Source organism: Phaethon aethereus (genome assembly GCF_964289735.1).
Source record: "Phaethon aethereus genome assembly, chromosome: 25".
NCBI classification, from domain to species: Eukaryota; Metazoa; Chordata; class Aves; order Phaethontiformes; family Phaethontidae; genus Phaethon; species Phaethon aethereus.
In genome coordinates, this window is record NC_138601.1 from 3,196,473 (window position 1) to 3,223,681 (window position 27,209).

The window sequence follows — 27,209 nt, forward strand, 5'->3', positions numbered from 1 at the left end:
ACCGGGGGTCATCTGCAGCAACCTCCTCTCCTGGACAGGCTGTGCTTTGGTGCAGAAACGGTTTCAAAGAGTGACAAGCCACAGCAGAAGTAAGTAGACTGGATTCTCCAGATTTCCCAGCTTTGAGGACAGTGAACTTACTTAAAGAGGACTGAGACACACAAACGTGCTCCCTGAACCTTCTCCATGGGACATGGTCACCATGGGTGCACACGACAGAAAATCCACGCTATATGGAGAAGGAAGAAACACCCTCATTTGTGGAAAAGTAAATTGGGAAACAATTACACAGTGCAGCGGAAAAAATTACAGTAGTAGCCAGTAAGGAAGACTTCTCTTAATCATCCCGTATTAGCTCAGTGAATCGGAAAATCGTGGCAAGTCTGCCAGAGAATATACTGCCCAAACCTCGTATCAACTGCCGAGCTACATAATATTTAGCTGCTTGGACAGGAAAATGCATTGCTTCCCATAAACCATGCCTCTCAGAGAATTACAATCTCTTATTTGTCATGCCAAAGTGGGTGTGTGGGGGGAGAGGATTAGAAATAAATGCTACAAATGCTCTCTGTTGAGAGTAGGGAGTTAGTTTATCTCTTCAGCCCAGAACATAAAACCCACAGCTGCAAGTGGAAACAAGGGTTATTTACAGTGCGTCTTTTTTGATGAAAGCCTCCTAGAAGGAAGGAGGAAGGTGTTTCTTCTTCATCACAAGTCCGACCCTTGCCTTGTGTGGATATGGGAGGAATAAAAAGTGTGAGATCCTTGAAAGGAGAGGAAAAATAGCGTTTTCCTATGAGATGTCTTCCCAGGGCCACGCTGACAAATTGGCAGTGCTTTTCTTTACGGTGCCAGGGAGTTCTTAATGAATGCACCCAGGAAAACGAGTTCTTCCACGACTCCAAAGCCACGGGGGTACCTGTGGTTGAGAAGCCACCGGCAGTTCAGGAGAGGAGCCTTCCAGGTGCTTGGACTGTGCTCTGATGCCTGCCTGCCCCCCTCATGTATGCCAGTATGTCCGTCTTAGCCCGGTGGTTACCTCTGCAGTGCAAGCCACAGTGGCTTCTTCGGCTGGACAACCCCATGGTAGCTCATGACCAGGGGCTTTTGCAGTGGTTAAACCATCAGGCTGGGAATCAGGGGACAGTTTGCTCTCTCACAGATGGGTGCAGAGCCAAAAGAAATCTCTCTTTCATACTTCCCCCACTGATTAAAAAAAAAAGCGAAATCAGTCCTCAGGGAGGAGGGAAGTTTATGGTCCACTGATTAAGAACTCACGTTCACATTAATCCTGTTTTAACAATGACAATAAAGATTCAGCGTTTCCCCTTCCCTTTGGGGAACCTCCACTTTAAGGTGAGGAGCTCAGAAATCAAGCACCTCCTTGAAGCAGTCTCAGACCTGCTGGCCCAAAATTGCTTCTCATCCTGGCTTGTCTGCTTTCACAAATGCTTGTCACTAGAGGAGCCAAGAGTGGAGCCTGGATGCATATGACACCTCATCGCATGTAACCACCAGATGAACCCAACTGTGAGGATTGGTCTGTGGGCAGGATGAATAGTGCTGGTGTACAAGAAAAAGGAAGCTTTTGGCAATTCTGACTTTGTGGGTGTTCTTGCTTGGGCTTTCTGCCTGGGCACCTTCAGGAGCACTCACGGTTCCTCCTTGCACCACGTGTGTACGTGATTGCAGAGAGAAGCGCTGCCCAACTGATTGAAGCATGAGAGGTCCCAGGCACTAAAAGGCTGCCCAGCCTTGCCACCTCTCCGTAGTGCCTTCCCTCCAGGAGCACACTCTCCCAGCCTGTATGCACGTGCAGCTGGGATCAGGATCTGTTCAGCTGAAAGCTCTGCACTCGGGGAAAAAAGAGCCCGTTTCCTGCAGAGGGATATGACCTGAAAGAGAATCAAGATCACACGCATCTGTTTTATGGGAAAGCAATTCACTGTGTCTTTGCATCTGTGAGCTGGGAAACATCATGCTATATCTCATGGCAAGTTACTCTTTAAAACTAGCTGAAGCATACTCAAAACAAGTTTTTTTCTTTTTTTTTCACTATGCAAGACTGTAAGAGAGAAGCTGTTTGATATTTAACTTTGCAAGAGCTAAAAGAATGTCTTTAGCTATGCTTAGATGGCTCCTCTCATGAGAGCATCTCAGCTCCTAAAAAAGGTCTAAAAATCTTTTCTAGAAAACACCTGTCTTTAAAGAACTTCAGAAATGCTATTCTTGAATGTAAAGATCTGAGCTTTGTGGATGGTAATGGACTTTCACACAGCTAGTGGAAGACTGAGATTTGGGGAATATGCACAAAGGTGTCGACACTCCATAGTCTTTGGGTGGAGCTGACTATTTTTGCAGATTTCCCCCGCCAGCCTGGTAATAAGCAGCAATAAGCTGTAGCAGGAGAACCTGGAGATCCCCAGTCATTTCAACACAAGACTTGAGCTTCTTTCTGCTCCCAGGCCGTGGCACAAAGGAGGGGAGGAGAAGAGGAAAGTTGTCCTCTGTGGAGCCAGCTCTCAGATTCTTTCTGTGCTAATTTACCTGCTCAGAGAAGAGTTTACGGGGTGGGTTCGATGTTAATGAGTGGCACCTGCTACTCTCCAGGAATCGTCTCTTTTCTGCAGCCCGCTGCTGGGTTTTCAGAACTGTTTAGGGCAAAATAAGAGGGGGAGAAAGCAAGATGTCCCCTCCTCCATGCAAGGGAGGGGATGAGAAGAGGTGATGCTGACCCACCACAGCTGCTGATGCTTTCAACTGCTTTTACAGCACAGATGCACCAGGGAGAGCGTGAGACTCGGACCCCACAGCTCTTGCTTCGCTCCCCCCTCACTCCTACCATCTCTCCTGTATAGGCTGTGAAACTTCGGGACCTCCGAGTCCCTGAGCCCAGAGCTTGGATGCTGGAGGAGAAAAGAGCCCCGGGCAGTGCCTGCTCCCCCAACAGGGCTTGGGAGAGCAGGGATCCGTGGGCAGGCACGAGTCCCCGCTGCAGCCCACATCCCTCTCTGATGAATCGGGCACAATTTCTAGCCCAGGAGGTGGGCACCGGGAGGAAACAAACTGGAGTGGTTTGTAGGACCTTTTCACTCTATCTGTTGAAGGACATGTTTGGAAGATCTGCTGGGCTGTCTGAGCCCAATCCTGTCATGATCTGGCTAGGAAAGTCTTCATGGCTCCTTAAACAACCCTCCTCTTCCTCCTGCTGGAAGCCATCGCAGCACGGAGAGGTGCCTTCTGCCTCTCAACACTTCACACACCTTGCTTTGTTGCTAATTTTCCCTCGGGCTTCCCTTGGGGCCATGTCTTGCCCGATGAACCTCAGCAGCCCTGCAGACACCGGGGACAGCAGAGCAGAGTGCGCAGGGGCTTCCACACAGCTCTCGCCTTCAGCTGGCAGAGGCAGCCCTCGCCGCTACGACGTTTGTGACCACATCTCAACCCAAAGCTGCTTCGGAGAGTTTTGCTATAGCTGAATCAGGCCAGATGAGCCTCGTGGAGGTTCTTCCAGGGAGGCAGAATAGCTGCCCGCCTCCCCAAGGTTCTCTCTGCTCCATTACGCTCCCTGAAGTTCAGCAAAATCCCTCAGCGCTTCTGAAATCAAACATCCAGAGACAAAGCTGAGCAAAATAAATTCCTCCTGTCCCAGGCTGTCACTCTGAGAGGTTTATACCAACAAGGAAGGCGTTAGTCACTAATACCACAGGGTTAATATGTATGTTCGTATATTTTATGGCATGTTTTTCCACTGTGTGTGCCTGTGGTGGCCGTGTATCAGGAGGCTCAGGTGGCTACCAGCTAATGGAGGGTCTTTTGGGACGTCTGTACTCACGGAGAGCCCTTCTCTACCTTCATGTGCACACACAAATACACACACATGCACACTCACACACCCCGCTGCTCTCAGCTGCTGCCTGGGGAATGCCAACAGCATGGAAAGCCCAAGAGATAAGACCACGCTAGAGGACTCAGAGGAATAATCCCAGCCCTGGCCATTTCTCCCAAGGTGCTGAACATTTTCCTCTGCAAACACTCAAAAACCTTGCTCTGGTGGCTCCCGCTTTCCCACAGCCTCCCAGAGCCCATGTGTCTCCAAGGCTGCTCGCTCCCAGGGTTGGGATGGGGCAGGCACCAAGCGGAGAAACGGTCAGAAAACGCTTGAGAGGAAAATGTGGTCTCATCTCGTTTCTAACACTTCACAGCAAAGTGTCAATTTGATTCAGTGAAATCCACTTCAGGACAAAAGTCTAAATGAATCATTTGGACTTTCGTGTTTAGTTTCAGAAATGCTGAAGTATTTTAATTTAGGTAGGTAAACCAGACAGTTCTAGCTTAGCACTTTTATCCCTTTTGTTTTTAACATGTTGCTGTACTATTGATGGCATTTTATGATAACAAAGACATGTAATTTATACTAAATATCCACTCAATATATGTGCAAAGAAGCCTATTTAATATCATATTTAACATAAACTCTTTATAATACATGAAGCCTAACACAATATAAAAACCTATCATGTTATAATATGGTTTCATATTTCATGGTAATAAAGAAGTAAAATGCAAACAAGCCCACATCAACATTACCTTCGTGTTGCTCTGATTTTTCTTTTGGTTCATTTTACTTGCATCATGGAGCAAAACAACATGAGTTGGTGCCAGCCCGTTTTGAAAAGCAGGTTTGACTGGGCTCCAGTCCGGCGGGACAGGAACCCATCACAAAGCAGCAGCATTTCCAAGGGAAGCCATCGAGTGGGGCTGTGAAACGAACCTAGCCCAGCTGGAAGATCTCGAGTCAGAAGCACCATTTCCGAGGTCTGTCTAGCCCGGAATACAGGGCTAATTGCTGCCTGGCTCAGCAGAGCTCCGCTGGCTCAAACCAAGCTGGTGGGGGCACGGGCAGCAAACCCTGCCGGGGGGGATGTGCTCTCTGGGGCGGTGGGTCCACGTCCCACGCACGGCTGGTCTGACAAATCCTGCTGGCTGCTCTCACCTGGGGAGATGAAGGGAATGCAGCTACGCCTCCATGTCCTACAGCCTCAGCTCAGGGGAGAAAAGAGGGATTGGGGCTTAAACTGTCTGTTAAGAGCATCTCCCTGAACAAGAAAACTTGCTCATCCAGCGGGGGATGGCATACAGCACCGAGCGCCATATATAATGCATAGATCCCTCACGTGGAGTTTGCTTCAGCCTTGTATTCCTCAGAGAGTCAGCAAATATTATTCTTCTATTCTCTTTTGTGTTTCTGTTGAATGGTGGGCGGCTCTGGGAGAAGGGAAAGTCGCTCAGAGGTGCTGTGCTGATCTGCTTTTACATCTTCCTCCTCCTCCTCTCCACTTCTCATCACTGCCTTCCCCAAAAGCCTGCGTACCGGAGCGCGGCCGGCGAGCGGTGTCAGATTGGCAGCGCTGCCAAGCTCCCCTGGGGGGTTGTAGTTCCAGCTGGGTTTGGGAAACAGATTGGCTTAATGTGTTAAACTAAACACAGGTTTTTAGAGCACATAGCAAACAGGACAAACTGCACCTCAGCCGTCATGGTGCCTGGGACTGCTGCCTCCCAGGAAAATGAAGCAGAAAGATTTGGCTGCTGGGGAACAACAGGAGGCAAAACGTGAATTTCTCTCCAGGCTAATGGAAATGCTTCCCTGAAAACAGATTTGAAACTCCATGGGACTGCTAACGGGGGGTCCAAAACTCACAGCTGCTGAGCAGGTGCCTGAAGTGATTCATTGGTATTGCCTTTCCGATTCCCAAAATGCTAACAAGCTGTTCGGAACCCTAAACTGCTAATTATGTATCTAAGAGCTAAAAGGAGTGTCCAGGATGCTTTCATGCTATTAAAATAGTCCAGACTGAACTGCTGACCGATTATTTTAAAAAATCTGGGATTACTTAATGAGATACTAAAGTCTGAGTGGATAAGTAGGTTTTGGGACCCCAAATCTGCTACAAAGGTGCTCAGGACCCTGCTTCTCCAAGTCCATTTTTTTGGAAGCAGCGCACGCATTTGAACCTCAACTCCCATGTTTCTCTTGCACTGGCCTCATCTCTGCTTGAGTTCATCCCTTCAGGTGGGATTTGTGACCCATGGGTTGTCCCAGCTGGATGCAGCATTTCTTCTGTGTTACAGCCACTGTCTGAACCACATGGACCACATGGAGAGGAGAGGAGAGGAGAGGAGAGGAGAGGAGAGGAGAGGAGAGGAGAGGAGAGGAGAGGAGAGGAGAGGAGAGGAGAGGAGAGGAGAGGAGAGGAGAGGAGAGGAGAGGAGAGGAGAGGAGAGGAGAGGAGAGGAGAGGAGAGGAGAGGAGAGGAGAGGAGAGGAGAGGAGAGGAGAGGAGAGGAGAGGAGAGGAGAGGAGAGGAGAGGAGAGGAGAGGAGAGGAGAGGAGAGGAGAGGAGAGGAGAGGAGAGGAGAGGAGAGGAGAGGAGAGGAGAGGAGAGGAGAGGAGAGGAGAGGAGAGGAGAGGAGAGGAGAGGAGAGGCACCGTCGAGATCCTTTTGCAGCCTCCGAGTACTTAAAGGGGCTGATAAGAAAGACGGGGACAGACTTTTTATCAGGGCCTGTTGCAATAGGACAAGGGGTAATGGTTTTAAACTAAAAGAGGATAGATTTTGACTAGATCTAAGGAAGAAATTTTTGACAATGAGGGTGGTGAGACACTGTCCCACGTTCCCAGAGAGGAGGTAGATGCCCTATCCCTGGAAACATCCCAGGTCAGGTTGGATGAGGCTCTGAGCACCCTGCTCTAGCTGAAGATGTCCCTGCTCACTGTAGGATGTTGGATTAGATGATCTTAAAAGGACCCTTCCAACCCAAAGATTCTGTGATTCTGTGATAAGTAAATGGAAAGCAACCCTATTAAAAGCCACTGTACAGAGTTGTGTCACACTGACATGTATTTCTTCTTCTACAGAGCATCCTGAGATGAATTCAGTTCTACAGAGTCTGACCTACTTTAAAGCCAGGCTGATTTTGCCCAGCATTTGAGGGCAAAGAGATAGAAGTAAAAGCCTCTGAAATACAAGCCCAATTTCCTGGTCACAGGCTTATGCCCCCAGCAAGACTCAGAGCTGCTCGACTTTGGCGTCCGCTCTTCTCTCTGCTCCTTGGCTTTCCTGACACATCCTTCCCAACCACGTGCTGTAGCTTTCACAGCAAAGAAGAAAGGAAAGCAGTCTCTGTTAGTCATTGCATCATTTGCATCACCACCAAATGGGAGAAGTAATTAACTCCAACATGTTTATCTACAGTAATTATGAGTTTGCATTGCTCTATCAACAAAGTGGATTGGGCTCCCAACACTCTCTGAAGTATTCACATAGCCCATGCCTTCCCTTTTTTGCATGAGCCCTGGATCTTTAGGAGAATCACGTTCAGTCCTGGCTCTCTCGATATCCTTTCTGTCTCTCAGTAATCTCCTGAAGACCTGGGGCTCCTGGGATGTTTCTCAAAGGCAACCAAGAGACCTTGGTTTGCTTCCATTCTCCATCTGGATGACGGGAATAGCAACCCAGATAACAAACCTTCCGGTACAGAAGAAGGAACAGAAAACGGTGAGGTGCTTCAGTCTGGCAGTGACTGAGACTATATTTGGATTTTAAGGGAATTTCAGCGGGGCCATGATTATCCCTGGGATTTTCCACTGCATTGGCAAGGAGTATTCAATGTGCGCGGCTGCTAGGACTTTCTTGCAAGACTTCCATTCACAGAGTCCCCCTTCGTCTCACGCTGCAGGCAGCATGCATCACATAATATATTCTTCATTTGTTTCCGAGCTTGATTCCTCGCCTTAGATTGTGTCGGAGGCTGCTAGAATGTGGACTGGCTCTGCACACCACACACACTCCCTGGAAAATGCTCCAGTGAACAAACATTCATTAAAAAACAGCAAATGTGAATTATAACTGACTGCGTAAAGGTGCTGGTGAATTGACAACATATGCACACAGTCAAAGCAAATGATCTGGAACACAACAGCGAGAGATGGAAAACTCTCTCACATCCCCATCTGATGTGTATCTCGGGGGTGATGCTGAGCTGCTGGCCAGGCAGATCCTTCATGCTTCTGTCCCACTGCATTTTCACCAGCGTGAACCTTCTACTGCTGACCAGGAGAGGTGATTTCAACCTCCAAGGGAGCTCCAGCAAAGCCACCCCCACCCATTCAAATAGCTTTATTGTACTTGGTACCAAACCAGCAGCACGGATTTTCTCTCTCTGCTTGCTGGCTGCATTGGTTAAGCAGAGCATCCCTGCTTTTGCAGCAGGACCAGCCGAGATCTAGCCAGCCTGATCTGTAGTTCTCCTTTATATCAGGGTAATCCCTCTGGAGATGGGTCGTGGGTGATCCTAGCGAAGCACCAAAGGGTATATATCAATAGTATTAGCTCTGATTGCAGCACAAAGTGGTGTCAGCAGGGTCATTGCTGCTCTCACTCTGAATGGAGCTTTTGAGCACAAAATTTAGGATTCAAAAGGGTGCAAAATGGACTCAGAGCAAAATCCCAGTGCTGGCACTAAAATCGAGAAGAAAAGAGATTGAACTGCACATTCAGCACAAAGCTGGGATGGCAGCCCCAGATTTGTCAACAGAAAGTGAGTTTTAATTAGTCCTCATCCAGACTTTGGTTTCTCCTAAACGCATTCCCACATCACTTGGTGCCGGATCTCTAGCTCGCTCGCGTGCTCGCTCCCTTCAGGCATCGCAGTGCATCTTTCACGGGAGTTGATTTGCAATTTAAGCCTGTAAACACAACCCTGCAAGGCACGTTTGACGTGGCTCCAGGTTTGCCCGTGAATGTTTCTGTACGGCTCTAATTAATAGCAACAACAATCACTTTTTAGCCAGGGGAGGGAAACCCCGGTGGGCAGAGCAAGTATTCCTCCAACTGCTACCACAGCCTCGTCTCTCTAGGAAACCTGAGGGCAAACTTCCAAATTTCTTTCCTCTTCTGCAGCAGATTCCAGTGCATGCGGAGCCCTGCGGGGGAGCCGTGCTTTGTAATGAAAACACAGTGCATTCGCTCTCACTTATTTATGGGATAATAGGCCAGGTGCTCTGTTTCATGAAACAATAATCAGAGTTCCCACGTGGATAAAATCAAGACCAACTAACTCATTTCTGCAGAGGGAGTGTATTATTGTCTTTTCAAATAAGGTTTGCATTTCTCTCTCTGTTGTATTAAGAGTACTGGAAAGCTATTGGCCAGAATCAATCTAGCTGGTGCTTTCCCCTGTTTTTCTCCCTTGCTGCTCAGAGACCCCTTAAAGCAGAGAGAACATCACATTGTTTTTAAGCATTATAGAGGACAGACCATCATTCTGATCCATTTCTGTACAACGTCTAATACAACAGCATTCCAGGGGCTCACAGATGCTATATCAACACAGATGATAAACAAAAATCCCACCACGTCTAGTGCCTTGATTTCAGTCAGATTGGCCATAAGCAAAACCGCCAGGACATTCTTACCACACCTTGAAGGTGAAAACATTGAATAACACTCAGGGATTTCCTCAACTTGACATTAACACATAAGTTTGAGAGATTGTCAGACCAGAGACTGTCTGCAGTTCAGGTGACTTGCACTCGTGTTTTGGGCAGATGCTCGTAGCAAGCAACATGAACACCCTCAACCACAGAAGCTGCTTCAGCCTCCACATGGAGTCTTCACACAGCACTGGACAGGGTTAAGCACCCAAAGGACTTGCACCCTGGTGGACTGAGTATTAATATCTCCATCCAGACATAGACAAGGTCTGAGTTAATCAAATTTCCAGATCTGGCAAGCTGTGTATTAAAATATTCCCATGATCAAGAAACACAGAATTCACACTATGTGTCTCCAAGAACTGAGGGGAAAGAGCTTTCCAGGGCACGACTATTTTTTCCCAGGTTTCCCAGGCACCCTACCACCTTGCTGAACCTAGATCTGATGTGCCTGACTCCCACAATCCAGGTGTACACTCAATCCATTCCTTCTGTAAAGGAGAATTTTGGTGTGCACCAAATTGCAGAAGTCCTTGAACACAGCCTCCTGTTACTGGCAACCACATCATATAATCCTGTCTGCAAGGGATGATCCTGTTTTAAAACCTGCTGGGCTTTTTATCCCCATTATTTCCACCAAGCAGTTTCTTCAGGATTTCATTCCTTCAAGCATTAAAAAAACCCCTTCTAACTTCCAGCATAAAGTTATCTATGACCAATTTATACCATTTTCTCCAAAGCCAGCATCATCATTTAGCTGAAATAGCTCTGTTTCCCTCTCAGTGCTTATCCCCTTGACTTATTTTCTACAGAGCAATCACAGCGCTTCACACAGCCTTTGCCTTGCTAGCTTAAACAAGCTAAATGCTCATAATCTTCCCTCCTAGAACAGGTGCCTCTTTTCCTTAATCCTCCTCGTAGTCTGTCTCTGTACCTGTTCCAGTTTGGGTTCAGCTGCTTTTGAACACATGAGACTAACCGTTTACTCTGCACTAGCATTTACCACTGCTTTCTCCAGTGGCATTAACACATCCTGATCTCCATAAGAAATAGCTTTGTAAAGATCCTTGGCAAGGTGCATAAAGTTAAAGCAGCCACTTAATTAAAAAAAAAATACTAGTCAGGACCTCTGCCTTATCATTCTGGTAGTTTACGTATCTGCACAAAAATTCTCGGGTACAGACTGCATGTATCAGCTGGGATCAGTGTGTGCAAAACAAATAGGCAAGGATGGAGGTCTAAGAAGGTCTTTACTCAGTGATGTTTGAGATCTGTGATCTTCAAAGTATTTTTCTTTAATGCCCCATGATGGTGCAATCTTTCCCTACGTTGCAGAGTCCACAGCCCCTTGCTGAAGCTTTATCCAGCCCACAGGGAGGACAAAGCTTTGGCAGGATCGATGAGGAGAAAAGCCACCAGTTGGCTTAACGGCAGACGATGGCTTCATGAAGGCAGGTCTGGCAATAGCAGCTGGCAATAGCGGCTCCCTGCTATCAGGTCCAAAACGCTGTCGTAGACGTAACTCCACAAACCAACAGAACAGCAGAAACCTCCTCCTTGGAGCTGAGCCTGAGCCACTCCTCATGGTTCATGCAGGGGAATTTGGTTTCTGAAGAGGAAATCTTTTACATTACACTCTGAGGTCTTAAATATTATTGTTCCCTGTTGAGTGTGGCTTAAGGGAGGAAAATACTGGTACTTTTCTCTTTGACTCTTGCAGCTCTCATAAAGGCATATAAAAACAATAATGAGCCACTCCACCACTTTAAGCAGTCAGGCAATGATGAATGAGACCCACTAAAACACTTCTGTCTTTGCCAAGGGCACTCTGGATTATGCTTGAACCTGTTTTAACCTTAGCACTTAACCTTCTTTTCCACAAAGTTGCCATCGCATGGCAACAACCACGATGGAGCTCAAAATAACAAGTCAAAGGAATGGCTCCCTGAGAGGAAAGGAGTATTTGCTTCACAGTCAGGGCTGGGTTTTTAAGAAGTGTAATTTATCTGCTTGCTAAACCTCAGAATTTTAAAGAAATAGGAAGATAATTCTGTGTTACTAGTAAAGGGAGGAAAGCTATGAAATTCAGAATGGAAGTTTTTTTATGACAGTCTGGCATGAAAAATATGGGGAAAGAATAGAGCTAAGAATTATTTCCAGCAATGGAGGCTCATGCAAATGTCCCTCACTCCCTTGAGTTCAAATGCTTTCTTGGAGTCAAGGTCACGCAGGCAGCAGAGCAAGCAATTGACCTCAGGGTTGGGAGAATATCAGCTGACACCATGAGACAGGCTTCTGCTTGTGCTTTTCCATGGGCATCTGCGCTGCACATGGTGATACAGTTTGCAGAGATCCCAAAATGGCATCGAAGAGCAGAGCCTGGGTTCCCAAAGGTGCATTCATGTGATGCTGCACTTGGGGGCCTATTCCTGCATCCCTGGAACTCAAGCAAAAGTGCATCAAGCAAAAGTGCATCAAGCAAAACATCAAGCAAAAGCTTGAGGTTGATCCTGCTACGCAGTGTCTTGCTTTTACTGTGTGGAGCAGAGGAACACACATTTCCTCTTCATCCTTGAACCCAGCCAAAGACCTGCACATTACTTCCACCAGCAGAAAGTCTGTCCAGCTCACAGCCACCAGCGTGTTCTTCACACCCAGCGCACAAAGGGACTTCGGTCCAAAGGACCAAAGGCATATCCGACAGCTCCCTGGCGCCTGCAAGAAATGAGCTGAACCTGCCAGCGTGGTCCCTAGGGAATATCCTCTGCCGCAGCCCTTTGCCTACCTACAGCAGAGACAGCAGCCTCGCCAATCCCCGCCAGCCCAAGCGCAGCTCCGAACAGAGGCTCCCCTTCCCCTGACCTTCCCTTCCTCTCCCAGCTTGCACTGGGTAGGTAGAAAAACCCAGTGTGGAGTTACTGGAAACTGTCTCTCAAGTAAGACAGAGTAAGGTGTAAGATGCAAAAACCTCCTCAGCGGACCTTCCGTATGGATCTCTCGGGAACATGAGTTTCCCCATGAGTAACAAGCATCGTATGCGTAAAACTGGGGTTTGGTGAAACAGTTTTATCAGTAGTAAGTGATAAACGAAATCATCATCTGCATCACTGAATCATCGCCATCCTTAACAATCCATTGAGATAGAAGCCAACATCTTAACTGAAAAACATCATATTGATGTGGCCTGAGGGGGACACCTGGTCACACACCCAAGAGCTGGAAATGTCGAGCCTGGATGCGTCTGGACAGAAAACAAAGAGAAACTATTCCAAGTGGGACCATGAAACACCGCAGGGAGATGGAGCTGCTTGGGCAGACCGAAGCAAAGCAGCTGAATGCTGTTTTCTGGTTTTATTGTGTTTAATGAAATTGTGTGTGTCTTTTGTGAAAGACAAGTGTGATTGCAAGAACATACCTGACTCGCACATTTATTTCTCCTCCTGATAGAAGCAAGCATGGAAGGAATACACAAGCGAAGAGGGCTGACAATAACAGTGTTAACAATTCACTTACACCTCTTCCCCAGCTTCCGAGATTACTTTGCAAATGGGGACTGCGCATGTACCTACCCGATTTGCAACAGAATAAATGCACAACACATTTCCCTATCCCTGGTGACTAAATTGTCCTTGCTTGATCTCTAGAAGTAGTTTGCCACATGAATTTACCTGTGGTAGCCACGCTTTACCTTAATCCCCTGCAAGGAGTATTATTACAGATTGCTTTGAAACATGGGAGGAAAATATTCTGCAATTAATCGTACCAACAAACAGCCAACGGTACATGAAATGGAGGAGTAATCTTAGGCTTAGAAATACCCTTCCATATTTAAGAGCATTCCGAAGTGAAAGGGAGGCAGATGTTTTACTTAGGGATGCAGTTTAGCCTGCAGGCGCTTGCAGAAGCTATCTGGGGTTTGCAGAGCTGGGAATAGCTATGGACGCCCAGGTACACTGTGTACCTGACTTGCAAATATAGTAAGCAAAGCTATAAAAATATTTTTTGAGTGAAGACATTGGTAGAAACATCTGTTTGCTTTTAATGCCTTCCAAACAGAAATGATGGATATTCTTGTCCCTGCACAAAATCACAACCCACGTCATTCTCTGAGGCAGGCTAAAAGAAATCCCCTCCCTTATTTAATTTTTAATCAGTTTTTAAAATAAATGTTTAATAATAAACATATACCAGGAAGACAGTCCTTGCCTCAAGGAGCTGACAATTCTATCGTCAATCCAAACGGAGGCGTGCGAATGCTGCGCCGATGCGGTATGACGGCGGCCCAGGGCTGGTGGGTGGCTCTTCCTAGCCGTGCCCCAAGGAGCGCAACGCGAAGCTGCGGTCAGCTCGTGCGTCCCGAGTCCGGCAGCGCAGGTTCACAGCAGCGCCGCGGGCCCGCTCCCACTGCCAGGGGTTAGGCAGACTTAGAGCTAGTTGATTGGACGGGGAAAGCCCGTGGAGTTAAGCTGGGAGTGGATCCTGGTGAGACAAAGCAGCGTTGCCCTGTATAGGTTTTGGGGTCTTCTCCTAGTTCCTCCTCAGTGTGGCCACATGTACATTGTCTTCGGCGATGAATATCATGGAGAGTGGTCCGGTCACTGGGAGGAGGCATGCGGGGCGGCTCCCACCCATGCTCTGTCCTGCGCGTGCCGTGGGGCAAGACGTGGCTGCCCCTGTTTTCAACTCGAGGAAATGAGCTGCTGGCTTGCTTCAGGTTGGAGACCAGAGCTGACCACTGTGGGTGTCACGGGACCACACGGGTAACCTGGCTGTTGAAGTGAAACGGCAGTACTTCTGCCAACCTGATCGAGTGGAAGATGTCCCTGCTCGTTGCAGGGGGGTTGGACCAGATGACCTTTAAAGGCCCCTTCCAGCCCAAACTATTCTATGATTCTCTGATTCTAAGTGCAAAAGAAGTCACACCCGGATGGTTGGGGACTATTCAGAAAGGCAGAGCCCAGCAAGAGAAAGTGTTAAAATGGTTTAAACTTGTACTTTTCCTGCCCTTTCCCAAGCTCAGGGGGGAAGAATCAGATTCATACCATTTGCATGGGACTTAGGTTAAAAATAAAAGGATGTCTCCACTCTCTCAGTCCCCCTTCCACATTCCCCCTTTCCTTCTGAGATGGGGTGTGAGCATTTACAGCATAAAACACCTAGTACCATGAGGCTGTGGTCCCCTCAAAATCCTCTCTGTCTGTGTAGCCCATAATGTATATGCAGCACTGTATTCCAAAGCCATGCCTCAATAATAAACCAGCATGAGCATCTCTGACTTTCTGGACGAGATGGTGGTTAAAATATCAGGATGCAGCACCAGTGCTCCCAGCAGGACCTGCAGTGACAGCCTAGCAGGTCAATTCATGCGTATATAGGTAGACACACGCGTGTGCATGTTCAATCACCCACACACGCAGCAGAAGAGAACCCCTTCAGCAAATGCAAGGGGGAAACGAACGCTTTACATAATCTGTGAAAAACCGAATCTATTATAAAACAAGTTGTTCTTCAAACAGAAGAATTAATGAAGCTTGCTTTCCTAAGGATGAGGATGTTTTGTCTTCTAACCTCTCCCTGCTCTGTCACAGATCCCTTAGGATTCCCACCAGGCAAAAGTAGAATAAGCCAGGAGCAGCTGACATCCATATCCATGTACCTACCTTCACATGCAGACAGATCTACTTCGAGGTTGTTTCTCCATGTCCCGTGGGTAGCACAGCCCCATGCGTACTGATTTTTCCTTCGTTGTGCTGCCTGTACCACCAGAAAAGTGTAACCTCGCTTGTTATTGCCAGGCTGCTTTTGGGGAAAGCGGGGCACATACATTTGCTGGAGAGCTGGTCACTGTCAGATAAAATGTATAATACTGGCATTGACCCTGCTTGTCCTCGGTGGGCTTGAGTTTGGGTCTCTCCCAGCTGCCAGTTTTCATGAAACTTGTAGAAACCAAATGTTTCTGAGACTTCTCCTGCTCTTTCAAATGCAGACAAAATTGCTGAAACCTTCTATTATCAGGAAATAAAGCTAAAACTGAACCATCCCCAGAAAGCTCAGAGGATGGTCTATCAGAAAGCATCTTGCTCTGAAAGCTGCCCTTTGAAAGAGAGGACTTGTTTGAAAGTCATACTTAATATGAAATCCCCCTATTCAGGGAAAGCCAGATATGAATATGTAACTTAGGGTTTACCCTTACTAACAATAGATGACACCGGGTTTTGCAACAAAACCCATGCAAAGGAGACCCTGGGGTGCACCTGGTCTACAAGTGCAAGACTGCACGTGGTGGAAAGTTCCCCAGCTCTGGGTGACTTGTTCCATTACTTAATTCAGAACTAGCTGAAAATCAGACATCCATTTAATGAGACATCCCAGAGTTTCAAGATTTTATTTTGCTCTGAAATTTATTTTTAATTAATTTAATGGAAAATAGAACTGCTTTAAGACCAAAAGCTTACATTATTCTTATGGGAAATCTCATCCCAGTCAGTACAACTTTAGGGAAGCAATTTTTTGCATTCAGAAAACATTTCCTGATGGAAAGTTTTCAGCAGAAATGTTCAGACCAGTTCCAGGCTCATCCATCTGTGTTTCAAAAAACTATGCTTGCTTCTGATCGGAATTTGTTTTTCTTTGAGCAAACCTCAGGGCTCTTCTTCCTCATGCCATAAACACAGTTTTCTCCCATTTCTGTCATCCATCTTCCTCTACTGCTGTCCCCTCATCCCTCTTCCCCCTCATTTAACCTTCACACCCTGCACAGCACCTCAGGATACACAACACAGATTGAGAACAAGGAGCCATGGCTCAACCTGGCACAAAGTGCCAACAGGAGCAGAGGTGTAACACAAGTCTCTGAACACTAACGTACCTGGCAGAGAAAGAGTTTTTAGAAACTTTAGAGTCCTATAGGCACTATAGGAACCCCTTGCACATTTTTCTAGTATCATGCATGAACATGATAGCAAAATCCTTTCCCTCTTGATCTATTTTTCCCTGGAGAGATGCAGATGCACAGAGACATCATCACAGGACTGACTTCTAAGGATCTTTTTGTACTACCAAGTGATAATGGAGAAGAGAATGATTTTTCCAGGGATGGATGCAGCTGTGGGGGCTAACAGCATGATCTCACTCTCATTAATGTCTTCAGGAGGCAAACTCCACTGCGGTTCAATAGAAATAGGATTGGTTTGCCAGCCTGGGACTTGCTTTTTCCCACAGCTCATCCTTAACAGCCATCTATACTACCGCATGTTTGCACTCATGGCACCCCTCCACTGTCATTTGTGTCCCTGTAATTACACGCACCCTACAAGGAACTTGTTGCAGTTGGTGTCGAGCAGCAAACGGCACTCGTTAATTCAACTGCAATCCCTTGTCATTGCCTTGACAGAAACAAATTCATTGGTTATCCATGTGGATGTCACATGTATTTCAGGAGATGCTCCATCATAATTTAGCATTAGTTAATGGCCACTTAGAGTGTGTTCCTGGAGCACCTGTAGAAGGGATGGTGGCTGTGGGATTCACTACCAGGGTGGAATAGAAAAAATGCAGTTCAATCAACAAGTATGAAGCTTAACGTCTGACACAGCAACTACTTCTTTTAATGAGGGAGTGATATCCACACCATCTGGTCATGCTACTCACGAAAACTGGTTCAATTTTTTACGTAAAGATTGGTTTAGATGGGAATATTCTTTGAGAATCTACCACAGCAGCAGTTTTCACAAAACCGTTCGGGAAAACACTTTGTTTCTTTTCATTGAAAAAAGGAAGAATCCCCAGACGTTAAATGCCTCAAAGAAAAAAATTAATACATCAGGACTGTGTGACTGCTGTAACCAGCCATCCCCTCCCTAGCAAGAGAGGAGACACCATGTTACATTCTGAGAGATATAATCCAACCAGTGTGTTCAGAGAAAAATGGGAGTATAATGAACTGAAACTGCAGTTCCCAGCAGACTTCACAGTAACACTTCTGGTTCATATTTTCAGTGAAAAAACAAGAAACTTGGTGGCAAAAATTCTGTTCTAATCCAAGGGCTCCCCCCCAATTATATCATTGCTGTCCAGGTGGCGAGTCCCTCCCGTCTCCCAAAACGTAATGCTGTCACACATTTGAGGTCAAGCTGAAGCCTCTCTGATATCCTTGTTCAGCTCTCACAGGTTTCTGCGTCGCTGGAAAACTGCTGATGAGTTAACAGCGCTCGTGACGCTGCCGTTTCATGCATGGTAGGCAAAGATGGATCACACGTGCTGCGCTTCCAAAGCATAGCAGGTGGTGGTGGAAGAAATACAGAGGCTCTAATGGATGTCTCTGTATATGCCATCCGTTTGAGTGCCAGGGAGCGGTGGAATGTGGTGTTGAAAGTTTAGCTAATTAAGGGTTAAGCTTATATAAATTTCTCCCACTGGTCATTAACTCTCCTCCGCAATTAATTCAGTCCTTTATCGTCCCGCCTATGGCATACTGTGATGATGTTTTCTTGCCTGCCGTTGAGCGATCCCACATGACAATCATACTCTCTGCTGTACCGGGGCTTCAGCTCATTGTTTTCTGCTTGAACTGGGGGAAGTCAGTCACCCGTCACAGTGGCGGAGATTTGAGGCCCTAAATTATCCTACTCACAGTACATGCAGTTAAGTCACCAGAGAGCATTTGCTTGGGTCTATTTATTCTCTTCTCCTAGCCTAAGATTAATTTCCCTCAAACGTTCAGGTGAACAAACAGTTTGAATCACTGTTAGGGGATTCAGACCCATAAAGTGAAGTCCTTGCATGACCGTCCTCCACCGCATGAGCGTGGGATTTCAGAAAGCTTGGAAAGAACAAGGATGAAACATGAAACAAGAAAATGTCTAAATGGGTTGTTTTGACTTTCTTCCTCCAATAATGTCAAAACCTTTAAAACGGCAAACACATTTTTAATCCTTTTAATTTCATGCCCATCTTTATATTACGTTCATTTATATATCAGTCTTCAACATTGTTCAAAGAGCATCATGAAGGTTCAGATTTTAAAGCAGTTCCTCTAAAACTTCTGGCTTTCAACCTGTCGGGTTTGCGGGGGTAGTTTTCAGATATGGAAGGATGACAGACTCAGAACTGTTGGTTTCCCTAAGGACAAACTCCATTTCCCAAGAAACTCACACTGGAAGTGAAATCTGAGCAACCTTCGGACAGACTGAAAGGGAAGCCCAAAGGCTTGGCATAAAGCTCCCACCACTTGGGCAGAGCCTGGAATCGCCTTATTGTGCAAGGTCAAACTGATCTGAAGAAGCATCTGGCGAGTAGATTGAATTTGGCTCAATCTTTCGAACTTCTGATTTTCTTTTCAAATTCCAGTCTCTGAGGAAATCACAGTGCAGAACTGGCTCATCTGACAGGAGCAGACAACTGAGCAACTTCTATTGCACATGAAAAAGCCCTGGTGGCCCAGGTCCCCCTGCAACGGGCTGCTCGCTGGAAATCTAACCAACTGCAGATTAAACCTCCTTTCATCTGTCTCACCCTGAGCAAATATATGTGCATTTTCCATTACTGCTCACTTCTTCACGCTCCCTGACTTAACACACAGGCTAAATCCTTTCTCCAACAGCAACAACAACAACAAATGATCAAAACAATTCAGCTTTTCTTTGAATAATGGAATGTGCTTCAGTTGTAAATATTCATGGCTGGATGGAAATTGGTTCTTGATGGGCCCTGGGCATACTGGTGTCAATCTGTTTAAATGACTCACAGTCTCTTTTACCTCCAAGGGGCAATTTTGTTTTTCTGGTCCCAGTCTCATAGATTAATCTGTGGCAGATGGGAGTCAGACATGTCCACCTCATCTAGCTCATTTTCCATCTCAGCTTGTTGAGCTTGTGATCCCTAAGAGGTTTCCTCACAGATATTTGCAGGCCTGGAAATCCCAGCAAGCTTTTAGAAGACCATTCAGGTTATGCTTAACCCTCAATAAAGGGAATACATTTAATGCTTGTTCTTAACATCTCAGCAGATGCAGGTGGCAAAATAACCGCTGACTTTTGCAACCTGCAAATACAGACACAGTTCATGTTTTCCTTCCTCTGGAAGACTTGAGTTCTCCCCCCACCCAGGTCTCTCATAGCTGTGTTCATCTTGTAGGCAAGAAAGCTTTTCATGGATCTGTTTTCCAAAGAGTTCTTCCTATGGAAACCTGCATGAAGGCTCACATCAGCCCAGTAGGCAAAATACTTTCTATACCTTTTGAGTACTATATACAGTGGGTATAGCTGTGGCAGCAGCACATCCACCTGGCACCCTGCTTGGGCCCACCTTATCATGGTATCTGGGCAATATATTGCCCTTTGTTGCCCACACCCTGACCACACATCCCCCCTGACAACCAATTAATAATTGCATAATTCTGCTGCACCGGCCAAGCTGCGTCTGGCTGGCACTGCAGGTATAAATTCCTTTAATGAAGGCACAGGAGGGACTCACAGACATCGGGCTCTGCCAAAGGAGATGGAGATGCCTCAGATGACCTCACTGTCCCTGCTGCTGTGCAGCCGGCTGCGCTTCTCAGGAGCTGCGAGGCACATTTTCTCAGTCAAGAGGAGCTGAATGATGGATTTGAGGGTTTTTTTAGGGAATCTCTGCTGTCTCCTTCTAAAGCAAATAGGGATGGTTCCAGGAGATGGAAAAGGCCAGGGGCTTGCTCAGAGAAACGAAGAGGCCACCCAGGCCACCACTGAAGTCAGACCTGTTTTCTCCTTTAATCAAATGAGAACTCCTCCTGTTTCACTTTATGACTGCTGGTTTTGATTTGTGCCTATTGCCTTCCATGGGGATCATGGACACTGAACCGTAGTGGTGAGGACCTTGCAAGGAGTGTTTAGAGTAAGCCACAAAGTGGTTTACAGCAGTCACATTATGGTTTTTTTCACATGACGTCACTGCACTTGGTCAGATAAGCACAAAGATTCTGCAAGGGGGAACACCTGGGAGATTATTTATTTTTTGTCAGGAAGTCTCCAGGGGTCACTTGCGTGAGGTGTATGGAAGGTCAGGACAAGCTATGTTGTTCCAATCTCTCCAGATGGAAACCATGTTGTTTTTTTCATAAGTTCCTGGTCTTTCCTGGCCTTCACTTACAGTTTTGAGCGTGACTAGATTTAAGTCTGGTTCATGTAGAAAGAGTACAAGTACGTTTGAATGCTCCCCATGGCTTCACCCTTCATCCACTGCAGACAGAAAGACGTACCCAGGAGACCTCTGTCCAAGACCAGTTGTCAGGGAGACCCTGTGAGATGAAATGTGTTAGTCGTGCAGAGCCATGGGCTGAGGAAACCAGGACATGGTGGCTGAAAGACCTTTATCATCCGTGTTCTCTGGTTTTTACAACCTTGCCTCTCCACAGCTTTCCAGCACTTTAGTTCTCAGTGCCTCTCTGCGAGAAAAGCTATTTCCCCCCATTTTGCAGGTAGGAGAACTGAGGTGCAAGAAGCCGGACCCAGAAGTATTTCCAATGCAAAGGAAAGCCTCGTGCAATTCCCCGGAAAATACTGATAAAGCCTTGCAGCCCTCAAACATCTCCTCTGTCCTTGCAACTCTAATGACATCCTTCTTGCTCAGTGTTTCTTCCTCACCTCAAGGGTGGTGTTTGCATTTTGCTTTATCTCCAGATACTTTTCTGAATGTAAATCCCTCAGCAGGTGTGGTACGGACTGGGGGACAGAGGAGCTCTCACTTGGCCTCCTGATGAATAACAGTGGTGAAAGGGAATCCCTTACAAGACAAGAGTGGTTCTTGCTCTCCCTCAAACGAAGCAGCCAGGTGCATGGCGTAGGCTGAGGCCACGGGCAAGGGAAGGCTGAGCCCACAGCTGGCTTTTACGCACAGAAGTCCTTTGTCTTCCCTTCTCCAGGGTCGCCCTGTGCCTTATCTCCCTTTGCACTGACAGCCCTCTGATCTCCCGTGGTCTCTGATACTTGGGCTGTGCTCATTTCTGAGATATCGCAAATCTTTAGATGATTTCCCATCTCAAACCCCTAACGAGAGAGGGGAGTGTGCCTGGTCAAGAAATAGCTCAAACCAGAACAAAACACAGACCTTTTAAAAGAAAATTAAGGAAGAGTTTATCACTGTGCAGCTCAGGTCTTGAGGCAGACCAGCGTCTCAAACATGGATCACCCATGTCCCAGGTAAATGACTACAGACACACTGCTGAATTTTCTGCCCTATGGGAGTTGTTTCTTTTCATCCATAGAATCATAGAATCATTTAGGTTGGAAAAGACCCTTAAGATCATTGAGTCCAACCAGTGTGAATACTTTCAGTACTGAAGGACTTAAAATTGGGTTTGCTGTTAAAATACTCCACTGAGGTTCTATAGCCTTGTCTTCGTTCGATTTTAACTCCAGTAATGATTCAAGACCCAGGAAGCTTTTTTCATGAACAGAGGTTCATCACAACTGGTATCCTCTCACGAAATATTCTGGTGAATTTTAAAGCATTACCCTACCATCTGTGATAAATAAAGGAAATACAAACCCCATCAGCTCCATGGGGAAGCACTACCACTCTCATTTTACAGCTAAAAATGCTTGAGGGACAAAAAAAACTTAGTCCAGGCAAACACTGGGTAGAATGAGGGTCTGCATTTCTCAAAGGCATGGTTTGGACATTAGCCAGATGATGGACCAGAAGCAATCGACCTCATTTTAGACACCCAGCTGAGACACCAACAACAGCAACACGATAACCCTGTATTCCCTCCTGTGCCTATGCCCATGCATCGAAATGTGAGAGCATGTGCAAACTCAGGACGTTATAATGCAGACTGGGAAGGCTGCACAAAGATTTGGTCTCCTAGTGCAAGAACTATCTATTTGTGTAAAAGGCATCACAGACTTGCAGATCTAGTTATGGCATCTCAGATTCTGGGGCAAACTTTGGAAAAAGTCATGATTTTCTGGAAAAATTGTTAAATGGAAAGAAGTAGTGTTTTTCTGAATCAAGCAACCACAATTCTTTTTTTTTTTTTTTTCTTGAGGAAAGTGGAAGTTGTATAATAGGAGATGAGAATGGACTAATCAGTCTAAACAGCAAAAGCTATTTAGTAAATAGTGGCCTCATGGCTGCACTAGAAAGAATGTGAGAAAAAATATGCATGGCGAAAGACAGATAGATTGACAGAAACTCGTGTCTCAAAATAGAAATATTCACATGAGATACTCTCCATTATGCGGACACTGTCTCTCAGTAAGAATGTGTATTGAAAATAAATGAGTTATATCCTTCAATTGTCATGGCCACTGAAAATAAATAGATATCCAGCAACGAAGGCAGAGCAGGCACAAGCTAAGTTATTGTGTTACCTCTGAAATGAATTGGATGTGCAAGGAAACACATGCTACACATTCCGTTTAGCAAATGACCCGACTGAAAAACATGCTCACACACCGGAATGCACACTGCCATTGCCTGAATATGTCTGGCAGGGCTTGGCTGCTGGGGCTAATTTTCTCAGCAAGGTGGACTGAGACAGCCCGTTGCCCCTGCTGCTCATGTTCCTGCTGTCTACGCCCAGGTCATCCCATCAGCCATTCTCCCTTTGCCCTGTGGGCCGAAAGAGTTTTCACAGACTTTTCTCCCCGCTGCCCCATGCATTTTCTGTGCCACATACAAAAACCTCCTGCAAGGCTCCCTTGCCACTGCCCAGTTCATCCCATGCTGGAACAGCAAAGGACCACGAGGCACACCAGCAGGCCCAGCGAGGAGGCTTCGCTCCAGGACGCCCGCAGAGATACCCAGAAGACACCCACCGAGACACCCAGTGGTGTGTCTAGGGCTGATGAGCCACAGCTTTACCACGCTCAGCAGCAGTAGGATGGGAGGACCTTGATGTCTTGTCGAGCAGCACGAGCACAGCTCCTCCAGAAAAGTGCCATCTGCGAGGTCGTTCAACCAAGACCTCCTGGGAGGAGCAACGCACAGAAAAAAGGAGGGGATTTCCTTGGCTGCTGCTGTTATCAGGCTTCCCTCCTCCAGATACTCTAAGGAATGGGTTTGCTAAAGCGTGTTGTACCGATTTTCTATTCTTCATTGCTTTGCCTACAGCAGAGGTCTGCATTATCTGTCTGCTCAGTGCATTGCAATGCCAGCTCAGGAATCAGCACGTATGCTGCTAAGACCTTGCTGTTCCCTTTGGGTGTATCTCTGCAGAAAAGCTTAAGGGACTCACTCCTCTGAGAAGACCTTAATACGGGGAAACGTCATCTCAAAGGCATCAGACATTATGCTGGGGAGAAGGAACAGAGAGCGTAAGGAAAGCAGAGCTCAAATCCTGTTCACAAAGCAGTGACAGAGAATCGAACCAGGGAAGTGGAGGAGGAAGGAGGGTAAAGTCACGTTTTCAAAGTGCTGGGACACTGCCATTCCAGCATCCGCTTCCCCACGCGGCAAAAGCAGGGTTGTGCTTCATTCACACTGCACACACCGCACACACATATGCATCAAAGGGCACGGCTGACCAGCCGGCAATACTGCACTAACTTCTGTAGCAGCACCTTATTGCAGAGTTAACTGCTTTGCTGCAGCCTCCTACTGCAAAACTCCTGCCTCTTCTGCTCCCCGATGCATGAATTTGGGGAGTGTAGAAAAAGAGCCAGAGTTCTTCACCATGATGACATATTACAAAACTGCTCTGGGATTTACACCCTCTGTTTCCTGACAGGAAAGAAGTCAGGCTTCAGTGATGATGCTTCTCCTCTTTTTCCAACTGGTAATGCAGCAGAATGGATGGGCTGTCACAGAGTCTATATGCAGTTGCAACAGGTCGTTGGTGATTAAATGCAAAATTCATCCAGGACATGAGGTTCTGATTTAGCCCGAAGGCGGTTCAAAGACCTTTGCAGCATGCTCCCTGTGGAAAGACCTACTCAGCTTTTAAGCAGACACTTTTTTGCTGCGTTTTATCTCTGAGAGGTAAAGTCTGGAAGGAAAACAGAGTTGTTGTGTCCCTTCTGAGTGCTGCTTCCTGGGTTTCCATTACCTGAGGGGTTACCTGGAGTCAGCAAGACCGAAACACCTGCCTCTGTTAGAAGGGCACAGCAGGCAATGCTGGGAAGATGTTGTCTTCTGGATTATCTAGGAGCTGCTTTGCAGAATGGACTGAAGCATTTCACTGCCCTGTTTGTGAAGCTCTACAGTACTTCAACAAGGACAAGCACTGTCAGTCCCTAATATCCTATCTGTTTCTAGCTGTTGGGATCTGTCCTCACTCCCCAGCTCTTCTGTCCTCTGGACTTTTGCATCTGTTTCTCCTTTCTATCCCATTCTCCAGACTTAGTCATACACGGCTTTTCCTTGGCAAGCTCTTCTCCTAGTGACTTTCTCGATACCTTCCTACGACTCGCATGGCCTAACCCCTGCCCAAGGAACAGAAGCAAAGGAGCAGTTTGTCTGGATATCCAGTTTGAAATGAGAAAAACATCAGGGTTATGCACAGGCAATAACTGAGGCATAAAATTATATGTTCCTGCTCAGACGTTTAAAGAGAGCACGGTCCAGGTGACGGCAATGACTTTGTAGCATGAGTCAGTTGGACTCATTTGCTGAGAGATCCAAAAGCAGCAGAGACAGAAAATATTCCCTGCTCCTAAAAACAGACTAAAATCCTGCTGACAAAACGAACCATCACAAAACCTGTTCTGGCACCCGCCTGTCTGCAGGACAGTGAGTAGAGAGCAGAACAAGCAGCATCGCTCTCAGAGAAACAACCAACTGGAAGCTGTAGCATTACTGACTCCAGGATCACCGACCACCCCCCCTCGACCAGCTTGGTGCGAAGGGACCGGCCAGCGTGGCCTGAGAGCGAAGTACAACTTAGCCCAGTCCCCAGCCCGCATGCCCACTTCTCTGCCAGGACAGGACTCAAACCGCCAGCCTGGGGGGAGCAGCCCCCTCTGCAGCCCCTTGCCCAGCCCGGCAGCCCCCGCCCCAGATGCACTACTTCCAGGTAACCTACTTTTTATTTCTATTTTAAGCTGATACTTTTTGCCAGCCAAGCCACCCAGGCCAGCCTGCACTGCCATCAGGGTGTCATCCAGAAGCTGTAAACTGAGCAGCGTCTGTTCCGTTCCCGGATCCTCAGGCTACCCAGCTCGCTCCACCTCCCGCCAGCCTACGAGCCGACTGGGCTCAGAGCAGAGCCCGATTTCTGTTCTTCTTCTTCTTTTTTTTACCCCCGTTCTCTCTACCACAGCGCCTGGAAGGGACCCAGCTGCTGCCCACACTGCGCAGCAAACTAGGGTTTATGAGCTGCTGTGACCACCAGGAACAAGCAGAAAAATTTCCCCTTCCAAGATTTCAGCAAGGCTACAAACACTCGGGGAGATACAACTAGCTGATGGACATCGCTCAGACCATCCTCGATCACCTGCCTTTCTTGCTGGCCTCTTTCCAGTCCTCTCTACTTTCTTCAACTGGCTAACATTCACTGGCCGTAGCAAGAGACCCCCAAGTCCCTGCTGATGCTCAGCAGGACCCATCTGACACCCTGGTCTGGCAGCAAGCAGCCGCCTGGGAGCCGCGGGCCTTATGCAGGATGGAGGCTGGACCTGCTGCGAGCCCCTTGTGGGGCTGGCCCCACGTAACCCCTCGTTAGGACTCCAGCAAACAAACTTCAACTCAACAGGCTACCTCCTCCTCCTCTGCCGTGCCAGAGCCCAGCAGACACCATTCAGTCATCGTACCATGCCCACACAGGTTGGCCAGTGACCTCCAATGCTGTCCTGGTCCTGCAACACCACCACCATCCACACGCCCCAAGAAGAGGAAAGCAGAGTGTCTGCTCATACTCACAGTTTTGAAGTCCTCATGGTTGCACTCTTGGCCTTTGAATTTGCAGTACAGCATCATATCCTTCAGATCGTGGCCAACCCGTGCCAGGAACTCCTGCATGTTGAAAACTTTTGGTTTATACTGTTTAAAGTTGGCTTTTTCTTGGAGGATGGCTAAGACAGTCGGGTCAGCCAGGTGAGGGTTGGGGATCTGCAGGTTGACATCAAGCAGAGCCAGGAGCTCCCCAGCATGGTACAGGTCGTTGGTGGTGAGCCGGGAAAAGCGAAACTCATTGAGGTTACAGATGGTGACAGCAGGGAAGACCAGGCTGTTTGCCACGACCTCGTCCACCTTGGTCACATGCTGGTACGAGAAGTAGAAAGCCACCCGGTCTGAACTCTCAACCAGGAGGAGACCCAGCGAGCCCACAAAGGCCAAGGTCCAGAGCAGGCGACGGATGGTCACTGGCCCGTAGACAAAGACGTGACGGATCCCATGGAGCGTGGAAGTGTTGGCAAAAATCTGGATGCTGGAAGGCTGCAGGCTTCCCATGCTGCCCTCGCTGGTGCTGTCCTTCAGATCCATCAGGGATAGTTAGTTAAATCCTGGCACTGTTTTTTTGGGTCAGTCCGTAGCTGGAACTGGGGTCCAGATCTCTCCCCCCCCCTCTCAAAAGTAATTAAACCCTTTTAGGGGTGGGAGAGAGAAGGAGAGTCTCAGGCCAGCTGCTGCAAGTTTATCCCACAAGCTCAGCCGTAGCTTCGTAAGGGTAAATATTTATATAAAATCCATTCAAACTCTCGCTCTTGATTTCCTCGGTGCGATAAGAAGGGCTGGTTTTATTTGGGGAGACACCAAGGTGATGTGGAAGAGCCGTGGGTGGGCAGCGAAAGCTG

The 27,209-nt window shown here is 47.3% G+C and overlaps 1 protein-coding gene across 1 annotated transcript in view; it reads right to left on the reverse strand.

Annotated features, from left to right (window-relative positions):
* Window positions 1-26,913, reverse strand: part of LOC309413518 (acid-sensing ion channel 2) — a 507,892-nt gene extending 480,979 nt beyond the window's left edge. The window contains exon 1 of the mRNA XM_082010670.1: window positions 26,335-26,913. Within this exon, the coding sequence (XP_081866796.1) occupies window positions 26,335-26,898 (564 nt within the window). The 5' untranslated portion in view covers window positions 26,899-26,913. The remainder of the gene's footprint in view (window positions 1-26,334) is intronic.
* Between the last annotated feature and the right edge of the window lie 296 nt (window positions 26,914-27,209).